This window comes from Anomaloglossus baeobatrachus, chromosome 5, assembly GCF_048569485.1.
Source record: "Anomaloglossus baeobatrachus isolate aAnoBae1 chromosome 5, aAnoBae1.hap1, whole genome shotgun sequence".
Taxonomy (NCBI): domain Eukaryota; kingdom Metazoa; phylum Chordata; class Amphibia; order Anura; family Aromobatidae; genus Anomaloglossus; species Anomaloglossus baeobatrachus.
Genome location: NC_134357.1, coordinates 518,702,366 through 518,729,688, shown reverse-complemented (window position 1 = coordinate 518,729,688; position 27,323 = coordinate 518,702,366). Strand labels below are relative to the sequence as shown.

Here is a 27,323-nt window from a genome sequence, read left to right as displayed (position 1 = left end):
ACTGGAAGTTCGAGGATCAGTGTTATATCGTAAGAGACAACAACCAAATGACATAGAGGCAAGATGGCAGGTGGTCATCCCCGTAAAAATGTCTCAAGAGGTAGCTAAGGAAGCTCACGAGTTTGGCGCTCACTTCGGACCTGCAAAGACCTACCAATGGTTACAGCAGTACGTGTACTGCCCCAGGTTGGAGTCTGTGATGGAAGAGGTTTGCCGGCAATGTCGAGTATGCAACCTCATTAAATGCAACCAACAAAGGGCACCCGTTCAGACCATACAGACCAAAGAACCGCTAGAACTGTTGATGATTGATTATCTCCTCGTGGGACACTCCGCTCGGGGACTACAATACTGTTTGGTTATGACCGACCATTTCTCCAAGTTCGCTGTAGTCACCCCGACTAGAGATCAGACTGCTGAGTCGGCGGCACGGGCCATCTGCCAAGACTTCATCCGGGTGTATGGATGCCCGAAGCAGATCCATTCCGACCAAGGTGCATGTTTTCAAGGCAAGGTGATGGAGGAATTATGTCGTATGTATGGCATCGAGCGATCTCGGACTACACCTTACCACCCCCAAGGCAATGGAGCATGTGAACGCTTCAACCGAACCCTACGTCAAATGCTGAGAACATTAGAGGAAGATAAGAAGGCATGTTGGCCGGATTACCTCGCAGAACTGGTCTGGGCCTACAATAACTGAGTTCACTCCACTACAGGTTACACCCCATATCTACTGCTGTTTGGAAGAGTTGGACGAGAAATCATCGAGCTGAATTTGGAGCAGCCAGAGGATTTCATGGAACGAACTGTCACTTCGTGGGTGACAGAACATCGACAACGATTACAGACGATATGTCGGTTGGCTTGTCAACAGCTACAGAAGAAAGAACATATGAGCCCTAAACCGATTCAAGAGATACCGCTTCAACCTGGAGATCGAGTGTTAGTCAGAGAGAAACGCCCCAAGGGTAAACTGAGTGAAAGATGGGAAGTTCAACCCTACAGAGTAATCGAACGGGTGTATGCTGACGGCCCGGTCTACAAGGTGCAAATTGAGAATGGAGCGTCCGGCCCTAGAGTACTACACAGAAATATGTTGCGACCATGCCGGTCTGAAGCTCTTTCTACGCCAAGATCTCCTGCAGTCTCTGCCCCACTCCCTGAACTTACGTCATCCGTGTGGGAAGTCGATGATGACTGGTGGACAGTCCCCGATGCAAGGGGGGACCCTCAGCCTTCCGGAAACGGAGATCCCATGGATGAGGCATTACCGCCACGGGAAGAAGAGATCAGCCAAGATTCCACTGCGGCTCCCACAGCAAATTTTCCTCTGGAAGCTAGCCAAGCCTGGCCTGATAGTCAAGATCTTAGAAGATCTCAGAGGTCTACTGCAGGGGTTCCACCAATCCGATATGTTGAACTGTGTACTAGGTCTGCTGTACTGCCATTGTTGTCTCCTCTACAAGTGCTGTACGCACATTGAACCTTCCTTCATTACACGGTGGGCTCGAAGCTGTGATGGCCGAGGACGACCATCATTAAGTGGGGAGGCATATTGGGGGGTGTTACTGCTATGGACAATAAGAAACACGCTGCCACTTTAAGAGACAGAAACCTCCCCGTGTCTGGGGGTAATGGAATGTTCTGCTCCCCCCTGCAGAAAGTGTGCTAATGGACAGCCCAAGTGTAAGAAGAGAAGTGAGTTTTTCTGTTTTTCCTTTGAATGCGTGTGAACACACAGCCGGTGTGTCTCGGAGGATTGGGGTTTTCTTCTGAATCGAGAGAGAGACTCACAGATGCCAGGGAACCAGTGAGGCATCTGAAGCAAGAAGAAGATTTTGATCCCCTTAACTCGGCCCAGGAGACGGGCGCACCTTCGGATGAGACTGTTGTTGGGGGGCCCCAGGGACTGGATCCATGTCCCCAGCATCACTGTGAGTTGAATATTGTGCACATACTAGGGGCTAAAGTTAGGGCCGGCTCCAGGTTTTTGTGGGCCCCGGGTGGAAGAGTCCCAGTGGGCCCCATCCACATACAGACACCGATACGAACACGTACATATACATATTTAAAGACAAACTCACAAAAATACATATAAACAGACAAATCTATACAGTCATATACACTTACAGACACACAACTCTGCTACATACAGACAGACAAACACACACAACTCTGCTACATACAGACAGACAAACACACAACTCTGCTACATACAGACAGAAACACACACAACTCTGCTACATACAGACAGAAACACACACAACTCTGCTACATACAGACAGACAAACACACACAACTCTGCTACATACAGACAGCCAAAGACCAGAAAAAAATTTTTTGTAAAGGGTGTACTCACGATTATTGACCATAGAAAAAAACAAAACCCTTTAAAAATACATTTTATTATTTCATGTTAAAACAATCCCTAGACATACACACAAACAGGACAGACAGTCCCAAATCTGCCAACGTCCAATGAAACCCCTCTGTAATCCTACCAAAAAGGAGCAGGCAAATAATTGGGATAAGTCAAATTGTCCCCTAATGAACAATCAATTCATGCTGTATCATGATAAATCCAGTATCGTGTAGGAGTATCAAAAAAATGATGATAGTGGTGCAACCAGGGTATGGCCCAAATTCCCTTCAAAAGGCCCTACCTACCCGCGGAGGTTGGCACCCTAGACCTGGACGCAATGGCGCCCCCGCTCACCGATGACTCACCCTTCTTTCCCTCCACTGATCTTATGTGCAGCTATTCTGGGAAGAGGAGGGAGTGTGGGGAGGTTGCACCAACAGACTGATCAATAAATGAGGACTCAAACACACACATCAATGATACAGTAGATATTCCATATTACAACAGTGTTAAAGTGGACCAGATCAAAAAAGAGGATCACTTGCAATATCAAAGTACGATTTCTGATCCTGAGTACTAAAAAATTCCCCTAGCACCAATCCAGTAATTGTCCAACAAACCTCCAGGTGGACAAATAGTGAAATACATTAATTGCCTATTCGGTATATTGCATATAGCTTCTGTGTATCATAACCAGATCATACAATAGATGAAATCCCTAAGCTGAAAATCAATGCAAACGGAGGCAAAAAGCTCTTAAAGGGTCACACAAATAAGGTCATTTGATCCCAGAGCAGTCCTCTCTATGAGCTGTTAGGGACCATCCACCAGGTTATATCATAAGTAGGCACTTCACAGAAGGCAATACACATAAACTTTCATAGAAGGCACATTGCTATTGTGTATTTCACAAGAATGCAGTGGGGCACAGCCAGAATCAATCAGGTCCAAGTAACCATACAGCAAATAAATCTGATATAAACATAGTACTTATCTCATCCTTGAAGCGCTATGAATGGTGGAAATACACCTGGGTCCAAGTTGACACCTGTAAGAACTTGCCCAACGCGTTTCCCCCCGATCACGAGTCACATCGGGGTTCATCAGGGGCACCCTATTAGGGTAAGTAGCACTGGCTGCAGTCAGCCACGTGTGCACCTCGGTATCCGTCACCGTCGTTCCGACTTATCCCAATTATTTGCCTGCTCCTTTTTGGTAGGATTACAGAGGGGTTTCATTGGACGTTGGCAGATTTGGGGCTGTCTGTCCTGTTTGTGTGTATGTCTAGGGATTGTTTTAACATGAAATAATAAAATGTATTTTTAAAGGGTTTTGTTTTTTTCTATGGTCAATAATCGTACATACAGACAGACAAACACACACAACTCTGCTACATACAGACAGACAAAGACACACAACTCTGCTACATACAGACAGACAAACACACACAACTCTGCTACATACAGACAAACACACACAACTCTGCTATATACAGAGACAAACACACACAACTCTGCTACATACAGACAGAAAAACACAACTCTGCTACATACAGACAAACAAACACACACAACTCTGCTACATACAGACAAACACACACAACTCTGCTACATACAGACAGACAAACACACACAACTCTGCTACATACAGACAGACAAACACACACAACTCTGCTACATACAGACAGACAAACACACACAACTCTGCTACATACAAACACACACAACTCTGCTGCTCTGTGGGGCACCCGCGGCTCGGCGGGGACAGCACCCGTGGCATCGGCGGGGCCAGCACACGCGCCATCGGCGGGGACAGCACCCGCAGCATCGGCGGGGCCAGCACACGTGGCATCGGCGGGGCCAACAAACACGGCATCAGCGGGGCCAGCACACGCAGCATCGGCAGGGCCAGCACACGCGGCATCGGCGGGGGGGGATTGGCAGGGCATACATCTGGGGTGGTAGAAGCAGCTCACCGGGGCCCATAATGGGGAGGCGGGGAGGGCACTTACCTGATTAGGTCACGGTGGAGAGGGGACCCACACAGCGACGGACAGAAGTTCAAACCAGGATGTCTGCGCGCCTTAAAGTGACGGCGCCGCAGATTGCTGCCGAGGACTGCGGTCCACGGAACTCGGCCGGGGGCAGCAGAACTGTAAAGGCGAGTGGGCCCCGGCCAAGGGACAGGAGAACTGACGAGGCCGAGTGGGCCCCCCCGGCTCTCCAGGGCCCCAGCATTTGCCCGGGTTTGCTGGGTGCTGACGCCGGCCCTGGCTAAAGTAGGCTTCAGTAGGTAGAACACGGCATCCATGTGGCCCGTTTAGCAAAGGCCAGAGAGGTTACGTGTAGGGTAGCATTGTACCTGACTGTTTTTGTGTTTTTCTTGAACCTGTAATAGTTGGAGCACTGTACTATTGAGCGGACCAGCTAGAGAATACAAAAGTGTTGTTAAATTACGTTTTGCCACTGTATACCCCATGCTTGAACCTGCCTTCTCCACATCTTTCCCCGCCTGTCAATAAATACACCCTTGTTGTTCGCACCTCGTCTTGTGTACTGTAACCTACTCTGCACCGCGGTGGTCCGCTCGGCCATCGCTACACCTTCTTCAGGCATGGTATGACAAAGTGTTTCTTCAGATATTTTGTCATACCATGCCTGAAGAAGGGACCTGAGATGTCTCGAAAGCTTGCTTTGTAACACCATTTTATTTTATTTTAGTTAGCCATTAAAAGGTATCACAACTACAAAATTATAATTTTGCTTCTCTCACTGACAACAATCATGTATTTTGTTTGTAACACCTTCTCATGTACAGCACCATGGAATCATTGATGCTCTATAAATAAATAATAATAATAATATGTGGTAAATCTTTGTAAGTGACTATAATTGGATTGTGTGTTATTCCAGGGGCAGGACTTGGCCCAGGACTGGATGTAGTGATGATGTGAAGCCGGTAACAGTTCCGGAGATTTCTTACATGGGATCTTTCTGATGTTACATCATCATCTTCTCCCCGTTCAGGTCCCTTCCCTACAATATTGGATCCTCTCAGATCTTCTATATAAGAGGATTTCCCTGATTGACCCATCAAGAATGGATAGGGACAGGGACAAGATGGTGGAGAGGATATTACACCTCACCCTAGAGATCCTCTTCCGGATTACTGGAGAGGTGAGAGATTCTGATGACATCACATTACAACATTGTTATCTATGGGAATAACAGATGGACAGGACTGGAGAGGTGAGGACTCTGGAAATGTCTGTAGTAAGATTTATTAATGTGTCTCTCCATAACCAGGATTACACAGTAGTGAAGAAGACCTCTAGTGAGCACTGTCAGGACCCTGTGTCTGAGGGACGGGGAAGACCCCTGAGCCCAATCACGGGGCCTCCACCTCACCCCCTGATACATGAGGACATCAATGACCAGAAGATCCTAGAACTCACCTACAAAATGATTGAGCTGCTGACTGAAGAGGTGACACTGGTGGGAATGCTGGGACATTATACAGTAATACTATGAAGGGATCGGGGGGATGACGGTATCATTGTATGTGTCAGGTTCCTATAAGGTGTCAGGATGTCACCATCTATTTCTCCATGGAAGAGTGGCAGTATTTAGAAGGACACAAAGATCTGTACAAGGACATCATGATGGAGAATCCGCAGCCTCTGACATCACCAGGTAATAGACAGGATTATATACACACTGCCTATAGTTATCTGTATGTAAAGAATGAATTCAGTCCCTGTATGTGTTTCCTCCAGTTGTATCCAGTGAGAGGACAACACCAGAGAGATGTCCCCGTCCTCTTCTTCCAGAGGACTGTAAGCAAGAAAATCCCAATGTTCCTCAGGATTATCAGGTAGATGGAGAGAAGGTGTCATGAAATCTCCCTATGATGTATAGACGGCTGTAAAGGTCTTGTGTTCAGTCTTGCTTTATCCACCAGTATTATATGTATTATACTTGTGTAACGAGAGTGGTGGAGATGGCAGATTTAGAGCTGATCATAGATGTGACCTCTCCATCTGTCTGTGAATTTTCCAATATTTCTTTCAGGGTGAAGATCTGACCCATATTAATACTACAGAGACATATGTGAGGGGTGATGAGCGGTGTAAAGAGGAGATTCCTACAGATAACCGCACAGGTGAGTAGTAACCACTAAATGTAGAGAAGTCACAGATTTTTCTCTCTAACTGACTTGTAGAATCATACGCTGAGTTTTTAGGGTTTGGTCATACAGGGTTTTTGATCTGGATTTTTAAGATTAAGAATTGTATTTAAAAAAATGTTTACACTTTTTTTGTACAAAGCACACTTCTGAGCTAAAGATGAGTGAGATAGTTTTATATTCACAGTCCTGTCCAACAGCGGTCACTGTGCTTATTAGTGCCAATGATAGAATCACACATTACAAAAACCTCAGAACCTAATAAAAATTATCTTTATTGAAATATATTTAAAATCTAATTCAAACACCCAGTGCTAGTGAACACAATTTCAGGGCTAGTAGAGGGGGAACAATATTGAATTTACTATGTGTTAGGTCCGGGTGATGGTGGATCCTCTGGGCCATGTACCGGACTCCCCCAGTGAGGCAACCTGGAGCTAACCCCCATACAGGGACTGTCCCGTCACCCCACCAGAGGGCCTAGGTACACGGTAGCCGGAGTACTAGCGGAACCGGGTTAGCGTCCCACAGGGAACGGGTAAAACGGAGTCTTTGGAGCCACAGAGTCCTCAGAGATAATTACGGAAGTCCAGTATGGGTGACAGTTAGGAATCTCAGGCGGGATCCGGGTTAGCTGGGTGTGATGGAAGGCAGCTGGGTGAAGTCGGAGATACCAGACAGGCACAGGCTGCCGAAACGGTGGTTGAATTCCCCGCCGACGGACACCGTAGGACCTCTTGGCAAGACTGGATTCAGGGACCGGTTACGGAGGCAGAGCAGGCTCTACGGAAGAGACAAGGTCTTTAGTATGAGAAAGACACAAGGGGACCTGGACTTCTAGCTTGCAGAACTCGACGAACAGGTGACGCCCTCCAGGCAGGGAGCTCCTAATATACCTGACCCTGACTGATGCAATATCCTGTTAGGGAGTGCAGGGCCTTTAAGAGGAAGTCAGTGACCGCGCTTGCGCCCTAATGCACATGCGTGATGCCCGGGTGCCGGAGGCCAGAGCAGGGAGTGGTGCCGAGGAGGACGTGTGGCTGGGGGCAGGGGACCCGGGGACAGGAGCGGTGAGTGAGAAACGACGTCGGGACCTGGGGAGCGTGACAGTACCCCCCCCAGGCCCCCCTCCCCGCAACCGGGACATGAAGGCACGAATCAGAGGAGTACCCACGTTCTCCCGAGGTTCCCAGGACCTATCCTCGGGACCATAACCTGCCCAGTCGACCAGGAAGTACTGCCGTCCCCTGACGGTCTTCATGGCCACGATATCTCTTACCGCATAGATGTCATCATTGGCTATGGGAGGAGGAGGACAGGTATCAGAGGAGAAGGGACCGAGGACAACAAGTTTCAGCAAGGACACATGGAAGGAGTTGGGTATCCGCATGGAGGGCGGTAGCTGCAACTTGTAGGACACCTCGTTGATCTTCCTGAGGACCTTGAAGGGACCGATGTACCGCGGACCCAGCTTGTACGATGGAATCTTGAGTCGGACGTACTTGGAGGCAAGCCAGACCAAGTCCCCAGGAGAGAAGCGAGGAGGATCAAGACGTCTCTTGTCCGCATGTCTCTTCATGCGTGCAGCAGCATGTCCCAGGGAGGTCTTGACTGAGGCCCATAAAGCGGAGAAGTCTCTGGCTAGGGCATCTGCTGCAGGTACATCGGAAGCTGGAGAGACTGGTAACGGCACAGAAGGCTGGAGACCATAGACAACATGGAAGGGAGAGCTGGAGGTGGATTCGCTGACCTGGTGGTTATGAGAGAATTCAGCCCAAGGAAGGAGCGTGGACCAGTTGTCCTGGTGGACATTGACGTAGTGACGAAGGAAGGTGGTCATGATCTGGTTGACTCGTTCCACTTGTCCGTTTGACTGAGGGTGGTAGGCAGAGGAAAAGTCCAGAGACACCCCCAGGTGTTTACAGAGAGCCCTCCAGAAGCGTGAGGTGAATTGGGTTCCTCTGTCGGACACGATATGGGCAGGAAAGCCATGCAGCCGGAAGATGTGCTGTATGAAGGCGTTCGCAAGCTCTTGAGCAGAGGGCAATCCGGCCATAGGAACAAAATGAGCCATTTTCGAGAATCGGTCCACCACGACCCAGATGACCGTATGACCGGAGGACAAGGACAAGTCTGTGACAAAGTCCATGGCTATGTGTTGCCATGGAATGGAAGGAGTCGGCATAGGGAGAAGAGGACCAAAGGGCAGGTGCTTAGGCGTCTTGTTCCGGGCACAGGAGGAACATGCAGAGACGAAGGCGGTGACATCCGTTCGAAGAGACGGCCACCAATAGTGACGGGCGATGACGCCCCAGGTTTTCTTCTGACCGGCGTGTCCGGCCACTTTCGAGGAGTGTCCCCATTGGAGGACCTTGAGTCGGTTGGTCTCCGTGACGTAAGTCTTCCCAGGAGGGATCTGGGCCAGGGAGACGGGAGCCACCGGGATGACCTTGCTAGGACAGATGATGGGCTGGCTTGGCTCCTCCTCTTAGTCTACCGGAACAAAGGACCGAGACAGGGCATCTGCCCGTATGTTCTTGTCCGCAGGCCGGTAGTGTAGCTGAAAGTCAAACCTGGCGAAGAAGAGAGACCAACGTGCTTGGCGCGGATTCAGCCTTTGAGCGGAGCGTATATACTCCAGGTTTTTGTGGTCAGTATAGATGATCACCGGGTAAACCGCTCCCTCCAGGAGATATCGCCATTCCTCCAACGCCATCTTAACGGCCAGGAGCTCTCGATCACCAATGGTATAATTGCGTTCTGGGGCTGAGAAGATCTTGGAGAAGAAGCCGCAGGTGACCATCTTCCCGGTGGCGGACTTCTGCATAAGTACGGCTCCTGCCCCTGCGGAGGAGGCGTCAACCTCCAGGGTGAATTGGCAGTTCAACTCAGGACGGTGAAGGACGGGAGAAGAAGCAAAGGACCGCTTCAGAGAGCAGAATGCCTGCATTGCACACTCCAACTCTTTTTAACTAAGCCATTATACTAGCAAACAGTCAGTGTACCTAGTGGCATCCTAAACGTGGCTATTGTACTTTTGTGTAGTCACACTAGTGGAAAGATATTTGCAGCACGTCTGCCTGCATTGCACACTCCAACTCTTTTTAACTAAGCCATTATACTAGCAAACAGTCAGTGTACCTAGTGGCATCCTAAACGTGGCTATTGTACTTTTGTGTAGTCACACTAGTGGAAAGATATTTGCAGCACGTCTGCCTGCATTGCACACTCCAACTCTTTTTAACTAAGCCATTATACTAGCAAACAGTCAGTGTACCTAGTGGCATCCTAAACGTGGCTATTGTACTTTTGTGTAGTCACACTAGTGGAAAGATATTTGCAGCACGTCTGCCTGCATTGCACACTCCAACTCTTTTTAACTAAGCCATTATACTAGCAAACAGTCAGTGTACCTAGTGGCATCCTAAACGTGGCTATTGTACTTTTGTGTAGTCACACTAGTGGAAAGATATTTGCAGCACGTCTGCCTGCATTGCACACTCAAACTCTTTTTAACTAAGCCATTATACTAGCAAACAGTCAGTGTACCTAGTGGCATCCTAAACGTGGCTATTGGACTTTTGTGTAGTCACACTAGTGGAAAGATATTTGCAGCACGTCTGCCTGCATTGCACACTCCAACTCTTTTTAACTAAGCCATTATACTAGCAAACAGTCAGTGTACCTAGTGGCATCCTAAACGTGGCTATTGTACTTTTGTGTAGTCACACTAGTGGAAAGATATTTGCAGCACGTCTGCCTGTATTGCACACTCCAACTCTTTTTAACTAAGCCATTATACTAGCAAACAGTCAGTGTACCTAGTGGCATCCTAAACGTGGCTATTGGACTTTTGTGTAGTCACACTAGTGGAAAGATATTTGCAGCACGTCTGCCTGCATTGCACACTCCAACTCTTTTTAACTAAGCCATTATACTAGCAAACAGTCAGTGTACCTAGTGGCATCCTAAACGTGGCTATTGTACTTTTGTGTAGTCACACTAGTGGAAAGAAATTTGCAGCACGTCTGCCTGCATTGCACACTCCAACTCTTTTTAACTAAGCCATTATACTAGCAAACAGTCAGTGTACCTAGTGGCATCCTAAACGTGGCTATTGTACTTTTGTGTAGTCACACTAGTGGAAAGATATTTGCAGCACGTCTGCCTGCATTGCACACTCAAACTCTTTTTAACTAAGCCATTATACTAGCAAACAGTCAGTGTACCTAGTGGCATCCTAAACGTGGCTATTGGACTTTTGTGTAGTCACACTAGTGGAAAGATATTTGCAGCACGTCTGCCTGCATTGCACACTCCAACTCTTTTTAACTAAGCCATTATACTAGCAAACAGTCAGTGTACCTAGTGGCATCCTAAACGTGGCTATTGTACTTTTGTGTAGTCACACTAGTGGAAAGATATTTGCAGCACGTCTGCCTGCATTGCACACTCCAACTCTTTTTAACTAAGCCATTATACTAGCAAACAGTCAGTGTACCTAGTGGCATCCTAAACGTGGCTATTGTACTTTTGTGTAGTCACACTAGTGGAAAGATATTTGCAGCACGTCTGCCTGCATTGCACACTCCAACTCTTTTTAACTAAGCCATTATACTAGCAAACAGTCAGTGTACCTAGTGCCATCCTAAACGTGGCTATTGGACTTTTGTGTAGTCACACTAGTGGAAAGATATTTGCAGCACGTCTGCCTGCATTGCACACTCCAACTCTTTTTAACTAAGCCATTATACTAGCAAACAGTCAGTGTACCTAGTGGCATCCTAAACGTGGCTATTGGACTTTTGTCTAGTCACACTAGTGCAAATCTATGTGCAGCACCTCTGCATGACACCCTCCTGCTCTGTTTTTAATAAGCTATAATGATAGCAAAAAATACTGCCATTTAGTGGCATCATAGAACTGGCTGTTGTATTCCATTAGTGCCCCACTGGTGCCAAGCTATTTCTAGCACCTGTGCATGACACCCTCCTGCTCTGTTTTTAATAAGCTATAATGATAGCAAAAAATACTGCAATTTAGTGGCATCATAGAACTGGCTGTTGTATTCCATTAGTGCCCCACTGGTGCCAAGCTATTTCTAGCACCTGTGCATGACACCCTCCTGCTCTGTTTTTAATAAGCTATAATGATAGCAAAAAATACTGCCATTTAGTGGCATCATAGAACTGGCTGTTGTATTCCATTAGTGCCCCACTGGTGCCAAGCTATTTCTAGCACCTGTGCATGACACCCTCCTGCTCTGTTTTTAATAAGCTATAATGATAGCAAAAAATACTGCCATTTAGTGGCATCATAGAACTGGCTGTTGTATTCCATTAGTGCCCCACTGGTGCCAAGCTATTTCTAGCACCTCTACATGACACCCTCATGCACATTTTGCTATGCTAATGTTATAGCAAACTCAGGGAATTCATTGCTGCATTTGATAATTCTGAGGGATAGAAAGTGAGGCTTCCTTTAGCTTTTCCTTCTGTTCATAGACAGCATCTCCAAGTTCACACCCGAAGAGCAATTTCTCCTCCACGTCTAAGTGTGGAGAGGCAGCTAGTGCGCATGCGTGTGCCAATTTACCCCAGCTGCAGCCTAACTACAGTGTTTCGCCTGCCTAGTGAGTATGCTCAGCCTGACTGTGCCATTCCTGACGCTAAGTCTTCATTTCGGGATACAGCGCATGCTCCCACACTAAGTGTCAAAAGCCTCTTTGCACAGGTACTTGCATTCCGTGCCGGGTCTAAGTCCTGTTTTGTGCCTAGACACCATGCTAAAGCTGATAGTCTTTTTTCAGAGACTGTATTTCATGCTACTGAGCATGCTCAGGCACTTACTGCATCAGAGACTAGGTCCGGTAATGAACTCTTTGGCCCTGCCCCTGATGTGGGGGTCCCATATAGACCACAGGGCATCAGGTGTCCTCCCAAATGGCTTGCAGAGGCCCACCCCTTTGACTTGTCACCGCATTATTGATGGTCAGACGATGACTGGTGAGGTGTTTGGGTCATGGCAGCCATGAGGTCATCATTGAAGTTGCGGTTCCAAATAGGACGCTAGTTATGCCACTCATGACGTGTCACTCTACTTTTGTCTCCAGGAGGTGCATTGTGGTTCACCCTGGTTTGGGGCGGACCCAGGTTATAAAAGGGGCTGGAGCCAACAAGGAGGTGCGCAGTCTTCTATTATGCTCCGAAAGAGCACACCTCCATGTGTTGAACCCATTGCGGCTTTAGGCCAGAGGTAGGCAGGGATAGGGTGTCGATGCAGGCCACCACCACAGTTGGTAACGCAGAACGGTTAAGACCAGCTCCTGTCCTACCAGTCCTGCTTGTGCAGCCCAGTGGCATTAACAGGCCTGCTGCTGCTGATGCGCCTGCTGTCCACAGGTGTGGCCCCTACGCACACGGTCAGCATACTCAATGGCCCCTGTGTTGTTAACAGGGAGTTCCTGGGCTGGGTGGGCATGTGGACCCTGTGACGCTAACAGGGCTCCCAGTCTCCAGATCCGAATGGCGTCTAACTCGGTTCAGGCTACTATTAGTTTCATAGCCACACAGCTCTGTATCCTCCACCAAACCTTCCAGTTGCCAACCTCTCCTTTTCCAACTGGGAGCACGGTGGACACTGACTGCTGATGGGGATATATACCTTTCTCTTTCTTTTCTTATTAATTTTCGTTATATAGCGGTAACATAGTATATACCACCTTATCCAAATCTGCCAGTCCCACTGTAACAGATGGTGTTTCTTCAGCAAATGTTACTGTTGCTTAACCACCAAATCCACGGACCAAAACTTTTTTCCCCTTTCCAACACACCTGTTCCCCTTTCCACCAGCATCTGTCCTTTTTCAACTCATTTTGGTATATGACCAAAAGTGCAACTCTGCAGGGACACCGTACTCAACGCCATCTCAGCACAGCAGCCAGCCCTCGGTCCCTCAGATGTGGACAAGTAAAAGACCATTTCCTCCTATCCATGACAAAGCGTTGAGATTCACTCTGCGCAGCACTGGTGTTTAGTGGAAAAGCAGATCTAAGATTGCGTACCACATTCTGCAGATACTCCTGTATACGTGCGTCCATTTCTATGGCAGGAATTATTTCGCCAAATTTTGTCTTGTACCGGGGATCTAACAGTGTGGCAACCCAGTATTCAGGATTACTTTGAATTCGTACAATCCGAGGGTCATGTTGTAGGTAGTGCAGCAAGAAGGCGCTCATGTGTCTTGTGCATCCAGGAGGACCAAGTCCTTGGTGTGTTGGTGGCAGAGAGGTGAGAATCGTGCCTCCTTCCTCTGCCCTCTCCCCACAACCTCGCACAACCGAAATGTGAGCAAGCTCTCACTCATCTGCTGAGTCTTCCATGCCCATCGCCAGTTCGTCCTCCATTTCCTCATGGGCTCCTGCACCTTCCTCAACACTTTTGCTGATACTATGCGCCCTTGTTAATCCCTCTCCCTCACCATGACTGCCGCATAGGTGCCGCTGACCATCTGGACCTCGTAGATCTTGTTATCCCTTCCGCATATGACTCCTCCTGTACTTCCTCCCCTTCCTCTTGTCCCAACACCTGACTCCGAATAATAATTACAGTGTGCTCCATCATGTAGAGGACCAGAATTGTCACGCTGAGAATGACATTGCCAGTGCTAAACATCTTCGTCGACTTTTGTAAACTGTGTAGCAGGGTGCATAGGTCCTTGATCTGACACCACTCCAGCAGCGTGATCTGCACCACCTCTGGATCAAGTTATCCCAGGCTATATGTCATAACGTATTGCAGCAGGGTTCGGCGGTGCTGCCACAAATGCTGCAACATGTGCAGATTCAAATTCCTGCGTGTCGGCACATCGCATTTCAGGCGTTTAACCACCAGACCTAAAGACTTCTGTAGCGACGAAAGTTGTTGAGCTGCTGTGTGTGCACGATGGAAGTGAGCACATAGCGAGCGTGCCCGCTGCACAAGGCCATGTAGGCCGGGATGGTGTTTTAAAAATTGCTGGAGAATTAGGTTCAACACGTGAGCCATACAAGGCACGTGTGTCACATTGCCCTGACGATGGCCCGCAGCCAGGTTTGCATCATTGCCGCACACGGCTGTTAAGTCACCAACGGAGTACGCTCCGTCAATTTGTACTCCGGTCGCCAGGTGACAACGTGTTCCTTTCATGCATAGTGCTGATGATGGGAGAGGAGTCGATGCCAGCGGCGCAGGTGGACGCAGGTTATGCTCACCCACTGGGCTGCATTACCTTGACAGATGCAGAATCTCTGGCTGAATGTAGCTGGTGGGTATCTCACAGATGAAATACCATCATTCAGCTACAACCAATGGGAAGACACCACACCCTTTTTTATGCCCATCCTGTCTGCAGACCACTGCCAGACATAGCTATGAACCTCTGGTTAATTTTACCCCCAGTTCAGTTTTATGATTTTGTGTGCTTGTTACCTGACTACTTTTCCTGCTTGCTGTTTATGTACCTTGTTGGCCGATCCGCATTTCACCTCTGCTTGTTTTCTGATTAAGTCCTGGCCGTCCCATTCTGTTCCTGTTCCTCAATTAATGTTTTGACCCTGCCTGACTACTATTCTCTGGAACTGCAGCCTTCCACAGGTATTAATCACCTTGTGTAATTCCTAATCCCTGTATAGGGGTTAAAGGGTTTCAGGGTTCTAGCGGTCCTGCTTGGTGAGTGGCTTCCCTCTAGCCTATCATTTACAGCCCATCTGAGTGTGTGGATCAAGGAAGGCGATGTGGGCCAGGATAGTGCTTTAAAAATTGCTGGACAACCAGGTTCAACACGTGAACCACACAAGGCACGTGTGTCACATTGTCACAGCGAAGGGCCGCACCCATGTTTGCATCATTGTCGCACCCGGCCTTCCCTGGCTGCTGGTTGAGTGGAGACAACCATTGATGAAACTCGGTCTCCAGAGCTAACCGTCCACAACTTCTCAGCGGTGTGACTCACATTTCCCATACATTTCAAAGTAAACCTTTGACCGCCTGATGGCATTGAGCTCTGCTGCCAGCATAGTAAGGAGGTGTGTGGTATTCCTTGTGCGCAGTTACAAGGAAGGGTGGCCTGACCACACAGGGTTTGTGTCGCGGGCGGGGAGAAGGGTGTCAGCAAACTACGCTCACCCCTTCTGCTCAGGGCCGGCGGCTGCTGCTCAGTGGTGGCTCGAGCGGTGGGCCGGATCCCGGGGGTTTCTCGAGCGGCACTCCTCGCCCGTGAGTGAAAGGGGGTTTGTTGGGTGTGGGGATGATTATTGTCCGTGACGCCACCCACGGTTGTGGTGATTTCACCACCGCTGCTCTATACGGGGCTCCCGGGGATGGTGATGCGGAGCAGCCAGGTGTTGTGTTGCCCCTCCGTGGGTAGGGGTTGGTGATCCCGGGGCCCGGTGATGGCTTGGGAGGTGCAGGGCCTGGTGGGCGCAGGGACGCGGGGGCAGCGCTGTGCATTGCGGCACTGTGGTACTCACTCAGCCTGAGACGTGGACACAGTTTTTAGTAAAACACTCGGCTGGATGGACGGGTACCCTCAGACGGCTGCGGTTGTTGTTTCTCCCCTTACCCAGTTTGGTGGTGTAAGTTCCTTCTTCTACTTCCGTGCACCCTTCTCCTGCACTCCGGCTTCCAGCTGGCTCCCCGACTCTGTACCGGGGGGCCACTGCCCAGCCCCGGCTACCTGCGGTTCCACCAGCTGTCTCCCCGGCTCCCTGCAGACGGCACTTAGCGTCTGCCGGACTTTCTCTACGAGGCCCTAGGCTCCAACCTAGGCCCCTGGCTCCGTCTGCCTCTCTGCAGACCTTCACTCTTCCTCTCCTAGGACTAGACTGGGCTTGTTTCCTGCCTCAAGCCAGCCCACCCTGGGTGGGCGTCCCCATCTCCTCACTCCGCCCACCTGGTGTGTCAGTCTGAGGCAGAAAGCAGATCACTTTGGGGATGTCTGCTGTGAACTGCTGGGGGTGGGGGTGTGTGTGTGCTGTTACCTGTGTCCCCTGGCTTGTCCAGGGCGACACATTTGCGCCAAGGTGGAGGACCCACACGAGGTTGAAGAGGCAGAAGCAGTGTATTAACTTCTACATACAGAAGAAGGATTGAAACAACTCGTGGGGACGGCAAGACTTGTACAGCAGACCCTTCTCCATCTCTCCCCACAGTAACCCATTGCCCAGTCAGCGACATGTAACGCCTCTGTCCATGCTTACTGGGCCAATTATCTGTGGTGAAATGCACCCTGTCACACAGAGTTTCTCAAGGAATCAGTGATGTTTAGTGCGACATGCTGGTGTAGCGCGTGCACGCCTTTGTTGGAGAAGGAGTGGCGCCTGGGCATCGGCTCTTGGGGCACTGCGATGGGCATAAGGTCTCGAAAATCCTCGGTTAAAAAGGTTGGAAAGGCAGCATTTTGGTAGCCAACAGTTTCCAGATGCTGAAAGTCAACCTCTAAGCCATGTCATGCCCTTCTAAAAGCATGTAAAACACAGTAAGGGGACTCCAACCACAGTCTCCCTTGTTTCCAAAAATTGGGCCACACACACCCCACTTGACTGGCATCAGTTGACCCAATTTTCAAGATGAAAAAGATGCTTTGCATGAAGCACTCTCAAAAATACGCGTGCCTTTCCCGTCCCCTGGCTGACCCAGGGGAAGAAAAGTCCTCTGAGAGCCATGACTTGTTCATCTTGGTTCTTTTAGAAACACAGCGAGGGGACTCCAACCACAGTCTCCCTCGTTTCCACTAATTGGGCCACACACACCCCACTTGACTGGCATCAGTTGACCCAATTTTCAAGATGAAAAAGATGCTTTGCATGAAGCACTCTCAAAAATACGCGTGCCTTTCCCGTCCCCTGGCTGACCCAGGGGAAGAAAAGTCCTCTGAGAGCCATGACTTGTTCATCTTGGTTCTTTTCGGAAACACAGCGAGGGGACTCCAACCACAGTCTCCCTCGTTGCCACTAATTGGGCCACACACACCCCACTTGACTGGCATCAGTTGACCCCCCCTTTTGAAAAAGAAAAAGATGCTTGGCATGAAGCACTCTCAAAAATACGCGTGCCTTTCCCGTCCCTTGGCTGACCCAGGGGAAGAAAAGTCCTCTGAGAGCCATGACTTGTTCATCTTGGTTCTTTTAGAAACACAGCGAGGGGACTCCAACCACAGTCTCCCTCGTTTCCACTAACTGGGCCACACACACCCCACTTGACTGGCATCGGTTGAGCCCCCTTTTGAAAAAGAAAAAGATGCTTTGCATGAAGCACTCTCAAAAATACGCGTGCCTTTCCCGTCGCCTGGCTGACCCAGGGGAAGAAAAGTCCTCTGAGAGCCATGACTTGTTCATCTTGGTTCTTTTAGAAACACAGCGAGGGGACTCCAACCACAGTCTCCCTCGTTTCCACTAATTGGGCCACACACACCCCACTTGACTGGCATCAGTTGACCCAATTTTCAAGATGAAAAAGATGCTTTGCATGAAGCACTCTCAAAAATACGCGTGCCTTTCCCGTCCCCTGGCTGACCCAGGGGAAGAAAAGTCCTCTGAGAGCTATGACTTGTTCATCTTGGTTCTTTTAGAAACACAGCGAGGGGACTTCAACCACAGTCTCCCTCGTTTCCACTAACTGGGCCACACACACCCCACTTGACTGGCATCGGTTGAGCTCCCTTTTGAAAAAGAAAAAGATGCTTTGCATGAAGCACTCTCAAAAATACGCGTGCCTTTCCCGTCCCCTGGCTGACCCAGGGGAAGAAAAGTCCTCTGAGAGCCATGACTTGTTCATCTTGGTTCTTTTCGGAAACACAGCGAGGGGACTCCAACCACAGTCTCCCTCATTGCCACTAATTGGGCCACACACACCCCACTTCACTGGCATCAGTTGACCCCCCCTTTTGAAAAAGAAAAAGATGCTTGGCATGAAGCACTCTCAAAAATACGCGTGCCTTTCCCGTCCCCTGGATGACCCAGGGGAAGAAAAGTCCTCTGAGAGCCATGACTTGTTCATCTTGGTTCTTTTAGAAACACAGCGAGGGGACTCCAACCACAGTCTCCCTCGTTTCCACTAACTGGGCCACACACACCCCACTTGACTGGCATCGGTTGAGCCCCCTTTTGAAAAAGAAAAAGATGCTTTGCATGAAGCACTCTCAAAAATACGCGTGCCTTTCCCGTCCCCTGGCTGACCCAGGGGAAGAAAAGTCCTCTGAGAGCCATGACTTGTTCATCTTGGTTCTTTTAGAAACACAGCGAGGGGACTCCAACCACAGTCTCCCTTGTTTCCAAAAATTGGGCCACACACACCCCACTTGACTGGCATCAGTTGACCCAATTTTCAAGATGAAAAAGATGCTTTGCATGAAGCACTCTCAAAAATACGCGTGCCTTTCCTGTCCCCTGGCTGACCCAGGGGAAGAAAAGTCCTCTGAGAGCCATGTCCACATTGTCAGTGGACAGACACGTGTGCTTATCTGCCAGCAGACCCCCAGCAGCACTGAAGACAGGTTCCGAGAGAACGCTGGCTGCAGGACACGACAAGATCCCCAAGGCGTACGTGGCGAGCTCAGGCAATTTATCAAGATTGGAAGCCTAAAATGAGCAGGGCTCAAGTTGCACAATAATGGAATCGATGTTTCCTTGCATATACTCATATATCTGTGTGTCCTCCTCTTTTTCCTTGTCCAGCTGTTTTGTTTTCGCATGAGTATATGTCCTTGTCACTTTCCCATGTGTTTGTGTTGTGTTGTGAGTTGTTTGTCACCTTTTGGACACCTTTGAGGGTGTTTTCTAGGTGTTTTTATGTGTTTGTGATTGCCTGCCATTGTTTCCTATGCAGTTCGAGTTCGGTTCGTTGAACGTTCGACGAGCCGAACTCGAACGGGTCCTCCGTTCGGCGAACCGACCTCGAGCCGAAACGGGACCGGTTCGCTCATCTCTATTCACGATCCATTCCCACTCGCTCCAGAATCGGGGCATTAGCACAACGAAAGGGATATGACTTTCCAACCCAAACTGTCCAGAAAATCCCAGCGGAGGGAGTCCTTCTGCACTTCTGGCGTCTTTGGACATTTTAAATTTGATTTCAGAATTGATAATCTCAATCTCAGCTTCTAGGGTTTCAAGTTTCTTTTTATCAAACCCAATAAGGAGTTCTAGCATTGTTCGGGAAGACAGCCCACAGGCCTCCTCCCATCTTTTTTTGAAATTGGCATCATCAACCTCAAAAGAGGAAAAGACTTGGACTCTAAGGCGGGCTTTGCACACTACGACATCGCAGGTGCGATGTCGGTGGGGTCAAATAGAAAATGACGTACTTCCGGCATCGCATGCGACGTCGTAGTGTGTAAAGGTTCGATGATACGATTAACGAGCGCAAAAGCGTCGTAATCGTATCATCGGTGCAGCGTCGGCGTAATCCATAATTACGCTGACGCGATGGTCCGATATTGTTCCTCGCTCCTGCGGCAGCACACATCGCTGTGTGTGTGAAGTCGCAGGAGCGAGGAACATCTCCTACCGGCGTCACCGCGGCTTCCGTAGGTTATGCGGAAGGAAGGAGGTGGGCGGGATGTTTACATCCTGCTCATCTCCGCCCCTCCGCTCCTATTGGCCGCCTGCCGTGTGACGTCGCAGTGACGCCGCACGACCCACCCCCTTAATAAGGAGGCGGGTCGCCGGCCAGAGCGACGGTCGCAGGGCAGGTGAGTGCATGTGAAGCCGGCGTAGCGATAATTTTCGCTACGCCAGCTTTCACAAGATATTGTACCTGCGACGGGGGCGGGGACTGTCGCGTGCGACATCGCAGCATCGGCTTGCGATGTCGCAACGTGCAAAGCCCGCCTAAGGCCTCTAGGAGTGATCCCTCTGGAAAGGTACTGCTCCAAAGAGGCCTTATTCCATCATGTCCTCATGCGTTTGTGGACGAGATGTTTTGATCTAAATCTGATGCCAGGTCTCTTCTACACAGTCCCAATGTTGTTCCATACTGGTCCATTCACTTGGCTATGTATACAGCTTTTTCTTTAACTCTACCCACAAGTGTTAAATTGGTTGAGATCTGGGGACTGTGAGGGCAAATCCAGCACTTCTACTTCATTGTCATTGAATCACTTCACCAATCTCGATGCATTCTTTGGGTTGTTGTCCTGCTGGAACACTGTCATCCTTTTCATACCCGTAGTACTCGAGTGTATGAAGTAACTCGTCTTGTAAGATACTCACACACAGCTCAGCATTGAGACCACCATCGCTCCTGATCAAGTATCCAACACATTTGGCTGTGAAACAATCCCAGATCATCAGGCTTCCTCCAAACTTGACAGTTTCTGTAATTTCTTGTTCTATTAGCCCCTATTCCCTTGTTTCTTCCAGACCCATTTGCACCCATCAGAGCCTAGTCTATTGACTTTCGTCTCATGGCTCCAAATCACCCGTTACTAATCTTTTACTGTCCACATCTTTGTAAACTTGAGCCAACGTTTCTTATGATATTAAAGTCGAAGCGTCTTCACCTTTTTTTGGGTGACCATTCCAGACTTTTGTAACTTGCATTGTGCGGTGCTTCATGGACATCTGTTAACTCACTATTACGAAGTATAGAGCCACCTCCATTGCCGTGTTTGTTGCACCAAAACTGATAGACTTTGTGATGAGCCGACTTGTTAACTCTGATATTTTGCCTAGCCGTCCACCTGTTGGCTTTTGAATGAATGAATGGACTTCATTTTGTATTCATCCAGCTCTCATGGCACTCACATGATGCATTTTGGCAATTTTCTTGGCCAAGAGATTGCTATCGATGAGCTGGATGATGCGGTCCCTCTTTTCTTGGGAAATCTTCTTGATAGCAGCTCCTCTATTCAAACCAGTGACCTTTTGCTTGGGAATCAGTCTAATAAAACACTGAGCTATTATGGAATGTGAAAATAAGTTGTAATTTGTAGTAAACAGAAAGAAAAAAATATTTCAAACACCAAGAGCAAAACAATAACAATGCAGTGACATGACAAGAACTGCTGTTATTGGTGGCAGCCAGAAGTTCTCAGATGCTGCCGGAATAAAGCATTGCTATCAAAACTATACTGTTCGCAGCCCGGAAAAGCAATCACCAACCGAGGCTTCTAAATGAATGACGACACTGCTGTGTTCCAGCAGCATCCAAGAACTGCAGGTTGACGCTGGTAACAGCTGATCGGTGGGGGAGCTGGATGTCATGCCCCCTCCAATCAGATATTGAGGGCCTATCTTGATGATACAGATACAGATCGTCAGTTCTTTAGTGGCTATTTTCCGTCCACGTAAACAGATCTCTTGGCACATATGTGTTTCCATATTTTTTTGTGCACAAAAGTGTCTGTATCCTTGTATCTAAATTCTATTACAAACTGTGTGTGTGTGTATATATATATATATATATATATATATATATATCTAATATATAAAGCTGAATGTGTGTATGTGTGTATGTATGTATGTCCGGGATTGGCATCCGCACCGTCGCAGCTACAGCCACAAAATTTTGCACACTCACACTTCTGGACCCCGAGAGTGTCATAGGCTATGTTTCGAGGGCAAATTTTAACCCCGCGCTTTACAGTTATTCGCCAAAAAAACTGCCTTCATTAAAGCAAATGGAGCTGGGAGCCACAGTGCAACCAGAACTTCAGAAGAATGCGCAGCCATGCCCTTATATGGAATGTTGGCGTGTTACAATGCAGCCAGGGAAAGAGACAGACACAGACAGGGAAAGAGGCAGACACAGACAGGGTAAGAAACAGACATAGACAGGGTAAGAGACAGACACAAAGAGACAGATACAGGGAAAGAGACAGAAGGAAAGAGGGAAAGAGACAGATAGGGAAAGAGAGGGAAAGAGACAGACAGGGAAATTGACAGAGATAGATAGGCAGACAGTTAAAGAGATAGATAGACAGACAGGGAAAGAGACAGACAGGCAAAGAGATAGAGAGGCAGAGAGATGTATACAGAGCGGGAGACAGACAGAGAATGGGAGAGAAACAGACAGACAGTTACTATACCAGGCAGCGCCGGGTGCTATGTTGTGAGGCGAAATTTTAACCCCGCGTGTTCCAATTTACCAATCAATTTTGCCCCTATCTACATAATGGGGAAAAAGTGAAATGAAAAGTGTTGGGGGCAAATTGACAGCTGCCAGATGTGAACAAGGGGGACTTAAAAAAATGAGGCGATGGCGCCAAAGAGTATATACCGTACAGTTGCTAAGGTGGGGCCCCGACATGGGATACTCACCATACTCGGGGATATGAACACACACACAAAATGCGCCACACACTACCACGTGCTTGAACACATATACCACCCTCAGCACACATCTCACCACACATACACCAAATCTCGCCACATAATCGCCCTAAAACACACACAAGTCTGGTATTATCCTTCAAAAATAAAAATCTGATTAATAAGCAGCCAAACTACAAGAACAACAAATGTACTACATAGGAAATATGGCAGCTGTCAGTCACATAACCTGTCTATTATGTGTATGTGTGAGCTAATATATACTGTCAGGGGGGAGGGCTTTCTGTTGCCTGGAGATTTATCAGGCTGCCAATAGCAACCAATCACAGCTTAGCTTCTATTTTCTTACAGTTAATTAATTTGAGCTCTGATTGGTTAATATAGGCAACAATTTAATAATTACATTTCTATCTATTTGTTTTGTGTTTTTTGTGTGCAGAATACATTTTTGTTAATACATTCTATTTTGTTAACAGCAGTTATTAACCTGGGCGAAGCTAGTACAGCTAGTATATATATAATGTGCTGCCCCTGCAGCGGATTGAACCGCTCGGATCTGGGGGTGGTGATTACTCGTGGCTCGAGGATCTCCGGACTCGGGGGCTAGGGGCCACACTCAAATGGAAAAAGGGAGTATTTACAGGAGAATTGGTATATACAGTGCCTACAAGTAGTATTCAACCCCCTGCAGATTTAGCAGGTTTACACATTCGGAATTAACTTGGCATTGTGGCATTTGGACTGTAGATCAGCCTGGAAGTGTGAAATGCACTGCAGCAAAAAAGAATGTTATTTCTTTTTTATTTTTTTTTTTTAAATTGTGAAAAGGTTATTCAGAGGGTCATTTATTATTCAACCCCTCAAACCACAAGAATTCTGTTTGGTTCCCCTAAAGTATTAAGAAGTATTTCAGGCACAAAGAACAATGAGCTTCACATGTTTGGATTAATTATCTCTTTTTCCAGCCTTTTCTGACTAATTAAGACCCTCCCCAAACTTGTGAACAGCACTCATACTTGGTCAACATGGGAAAGACAAAGGAGCATTCCAAGGCCATCAGAGACAAGATCGTGGAGGGTCACAAGGCTGGCAAGGGGTACAAAACCCTTTCCAAGGAGTTGGGCCTACCTGTCTCCACTGTTGGGAGCATCATCCGGAAGTGGAAGGCTTATGGAACTACTGTTAGCCTTCCACGGCCTGGACAGCCTTTGAAAGTTTCCACCCGTGCCGAGGCCAGGCTTGTCCGAAGAGTCAAGGCTAACCCAAGGACAACAAGGAAGGAGCTCCGGGAAGATCTCATGGCAGTGGGGACATTGGTTTCAGTCAATACTATAAGTAACGTACTCCACTGTAATGGTCTCCGTTCCAGACGAGCCCGTAAGGTACCTTTACTTTCAAAGCGTCATGTCAAGGCTCGTCTACAGTTTGCTCATGATCACTTGGAGGACTCTGAGACAGACTGGTTCAAGGTTCTCTGGTCTGATGAGACCAAGATCGAGATCTTTGGTGCCAACCACACACGTGACGTTTGGAGACTGGATGGCACTGCATACAACCCCAAGAATACCATCCCTACAGTCAAGCATGGTGGTGGCAGCATCATGCTGTGGGGCTGTTTCTCAGCCAAGGGGCCTGGCCATCTGGTCCGCATCCATGGGAAGATGGATAGCACGGCCTACCTGGAGATTTTGCCCAAAAACCTCTGCTCCTCCATCAAGGATCTTAAGATGGGTCGTCATTTCATCTTCCAACAAGACAACGACACAAAGCACACAGCCAAGAAAACCAAGCCTGGTTCAAGAGGGAAAAAATCAAGGTGTTGCAGTCGCCTAGTCAGTCTCCTGACCTTAACCCAATTGAAAACTTGTGGAAGGAGCTCAAAATTAAAGTCCACATGAGACACCCAAAGAACCTAGATAACTTGGAGAAGATCTGCATGGAGGAGTGGGCCAAGATAACTCCAGACACCTGTGCCGGCCTGATCAGGTCTTATAAAAGACGATTATTAGCTGTAATTGCAAACAAGGGTTATTCCACAAAATATTAAACCTAGGGATTGAATAATAATTGACCCACACTTTTATGTTGAAAATGTATTAAAATTTAACTGAGCAACATAACTTGTTGGTTTGTAAGATTTATGCATCTGTTAATAAATCCTGCTCTTGTTTGAAGTTTGCAGGCTCTAACTTATTTGCATCTTATCAAACCTGCTAAATCTGCAGGGGGTTGAATACTACTTGTAGGCACTGTAGTTTGTGACACTACCCGTGGTGTACGGTAATTGGGAATACCGCCGCTACCGTTGGGAGTACCCGGGGTAATGGAGTGGGGCAGCAAGGTGTCGTTGCCCTCCACGGGTAGGGAAAGGCCCCGGGACTCTGGATGGTAATACGGGGTGCAGTGCATGGGTCAGTCGGGTACTCACTCAGCAATGAAGCAGACGCTGACAACATGGTAAACCCAGTCTCTGACTGCCGCTGTCTCTTGGGGGGAGCTCATCCGGGTCCCATCCCCTGCAGCACTGCCTGGTGGTCTGTGACCTGCCTCCTGGCACAAATTTAGAGTGCCCTTTGTGGCTCGATAGCTTGGAGCTTTCCGGGCCCCGCTCCCCACTATGGCTAAGTGAGGGAGCCTGCTCTCAGGGGCTCACGCTTGGGATTTCAGTGGGACGTTTGTTTGGGAAAGCCCTATCTCCCTCGTTGCACTAGTTCCCCCAATCTTTGAGCTTCGTGGGAACAGTCCATAAAGGCCCTGTCCTCCGCAGGTTAAGTGCCGGGTTGCCTGAAACTTCTCCCCGACCTAGGGTCCGTGTACCCCAACGTGCCTTCGGTCCCGGACCAGTGATAGGACCAGGCTGATTACCGTCCTCCAAGACAGGTCTCAGGCACCTAGCCTCAATCCCCTGCGACCGGGGGTCCGAATCCTCTAGGTCCAGACCACCATCTGCGACCTAGTCTGCTCCCCTGGGAGCTACAACTTCCAGCTTCCTCAGAGTTCCTCACAGCTCAAGGGCTACCACTCAACTGAGTTGACACCTCCCACCTCCCTGTCTGACCCCTAGGTCGGCGCCCCTATTCCTGCTTAAGCAGCCCACTGGTGTGCCTGACAGGTGTCGTGTAAGGTGTATCTAGGATTTGTGAATGCTGGTGGAGGCAGTATTGTAGGATGGAGACCCAGAACCATGGAGGGTTGAATCCTGCACTAAGAGAAAGAGCGTGCGGAACCCTGTGACGACCTGAATAGTTCAGGACGTCACATTCCCCCTTGGTTAAACGTAGCTCGTCCCCGAGCTACAGAATATCGAGAGGTTTATTTTTGTCAACTGAAAAAGAGAAAAGTAACACTTTTATTAACACTTTGCATCCCTCATAGGGGAGGCACAATACATTTCATTAAACTCTTAGAGTTCATCTTTTGTAAAAACCTGTGGAACGCTACCGGATGTATTGATAGCAGGGGCTCAACCTACTCCATTGCAGCCCCTTCCTGCGACAGTCCAGTTCCAAAGTCCTGCATCCCATTAACCCGCCACCCAAACAAACCTGACCCACTGCATTCCTACTTGGGGTCCGTGACAGGGTTAGGCTAGGTTCGCACACTGCGTCTTTTTGACGCTGCGTTTTTGGCTGCTAAAAACGCACAAAAACGCACCTGCGTCGAAAAAACGCATCAAAAAACGCATGCGTTTTTACCGCGATTTGGTGCGTTTTTGGCTGCGTTTTGCTGCGTTTTTGATCTCTGCGTTTTGCTGCGTTTTTCAAATGCATTGCATGGGCGGAAAACACAGAAAAACGCAGGAAAGAACTGACATGTCCATTTTTTTTTTTTACTCAAAGACGCAGGTAAAAAAAAACAGATGTGTGCGGACAGCAAAAATGAAAACTCATAGACTTTGCTGGGGAAGCAAAGTCCTGCAGTTTTGAGACCAAAAACGCACCCGAAAAACGCGCAAAAACGCCGCGAAAAACGCACTGTGCGCACATAGCCTTAAAGTCCCGGATTTAAAAGGACGACTCTGGCAGGCACAGGAGGTGCAACTTATTTACAATAGATAAAAATTGGAGGACAAGGAGTACAGTGCAAATAAGTTTAATAAAGGGTAACTGGCACAAGAAGGATTAGCAGCAGACAAGCCGGCAGATGAAACCTCCCCCTGATGAAATAATCCGATTACAGAGATTGTGAAACGTATACCTTGGGGCTCTCACTGGGGGGTCCGCTCTGCTGCTATCAGGCCGGCTTTGTACTTTCTATGGGTATGTTTACTCTATTGGCTGGGTTTTAATCCAATGTTTTTTTTTTTTTAAACTTTGAATTTTTATTGAGATTTTCAATTTACGTTTTTCATACATAAAATAAAACATAAAATTCACAATTCTTATCGAACCTAGACAAACAATGACAGGACAGGTGAGGAGGGTTAGGAGGGGAGAGGAGAAATAGGAGGGAAGAGGGAAGGG

General features: G+C 48.4%; 1 protein-coding gene across 1 annotated transcript in view; it reads left to right on the top strand.

Moving 5' to 3' along the window:
* LOC142312872 (uncharacterized) overlaps window positions 1-27,323 on the top strand; it is a 284,606-nt gene that overhangs the window by 220,095 nt on the left and 37,188 nt on the right. The window contains exons 21-25 of the mRNA XM_075351857.1: window positions 5,392-5,541; window positions 5,671-5,850; window positions 5,934-6,057; window positions 6,141-6,238; window positions 6,436-6,526. Coding sequence (XP_075207972.1) covers window positions 5,392-5,541; window positions 5,671-5,850; window positions 5,934-6,057; window positions 6,141-6,238; window positions 6,436-6,526 — 643 coding nt within the window. The remainder of the gene's footprint in view (window positions 1-5,391; window positions 5,542-5,670; window positions 5,851-5,933; window positions 6,058-6,140; window positions 6,239-6,435; window positions 6,527-27,323) is intronic.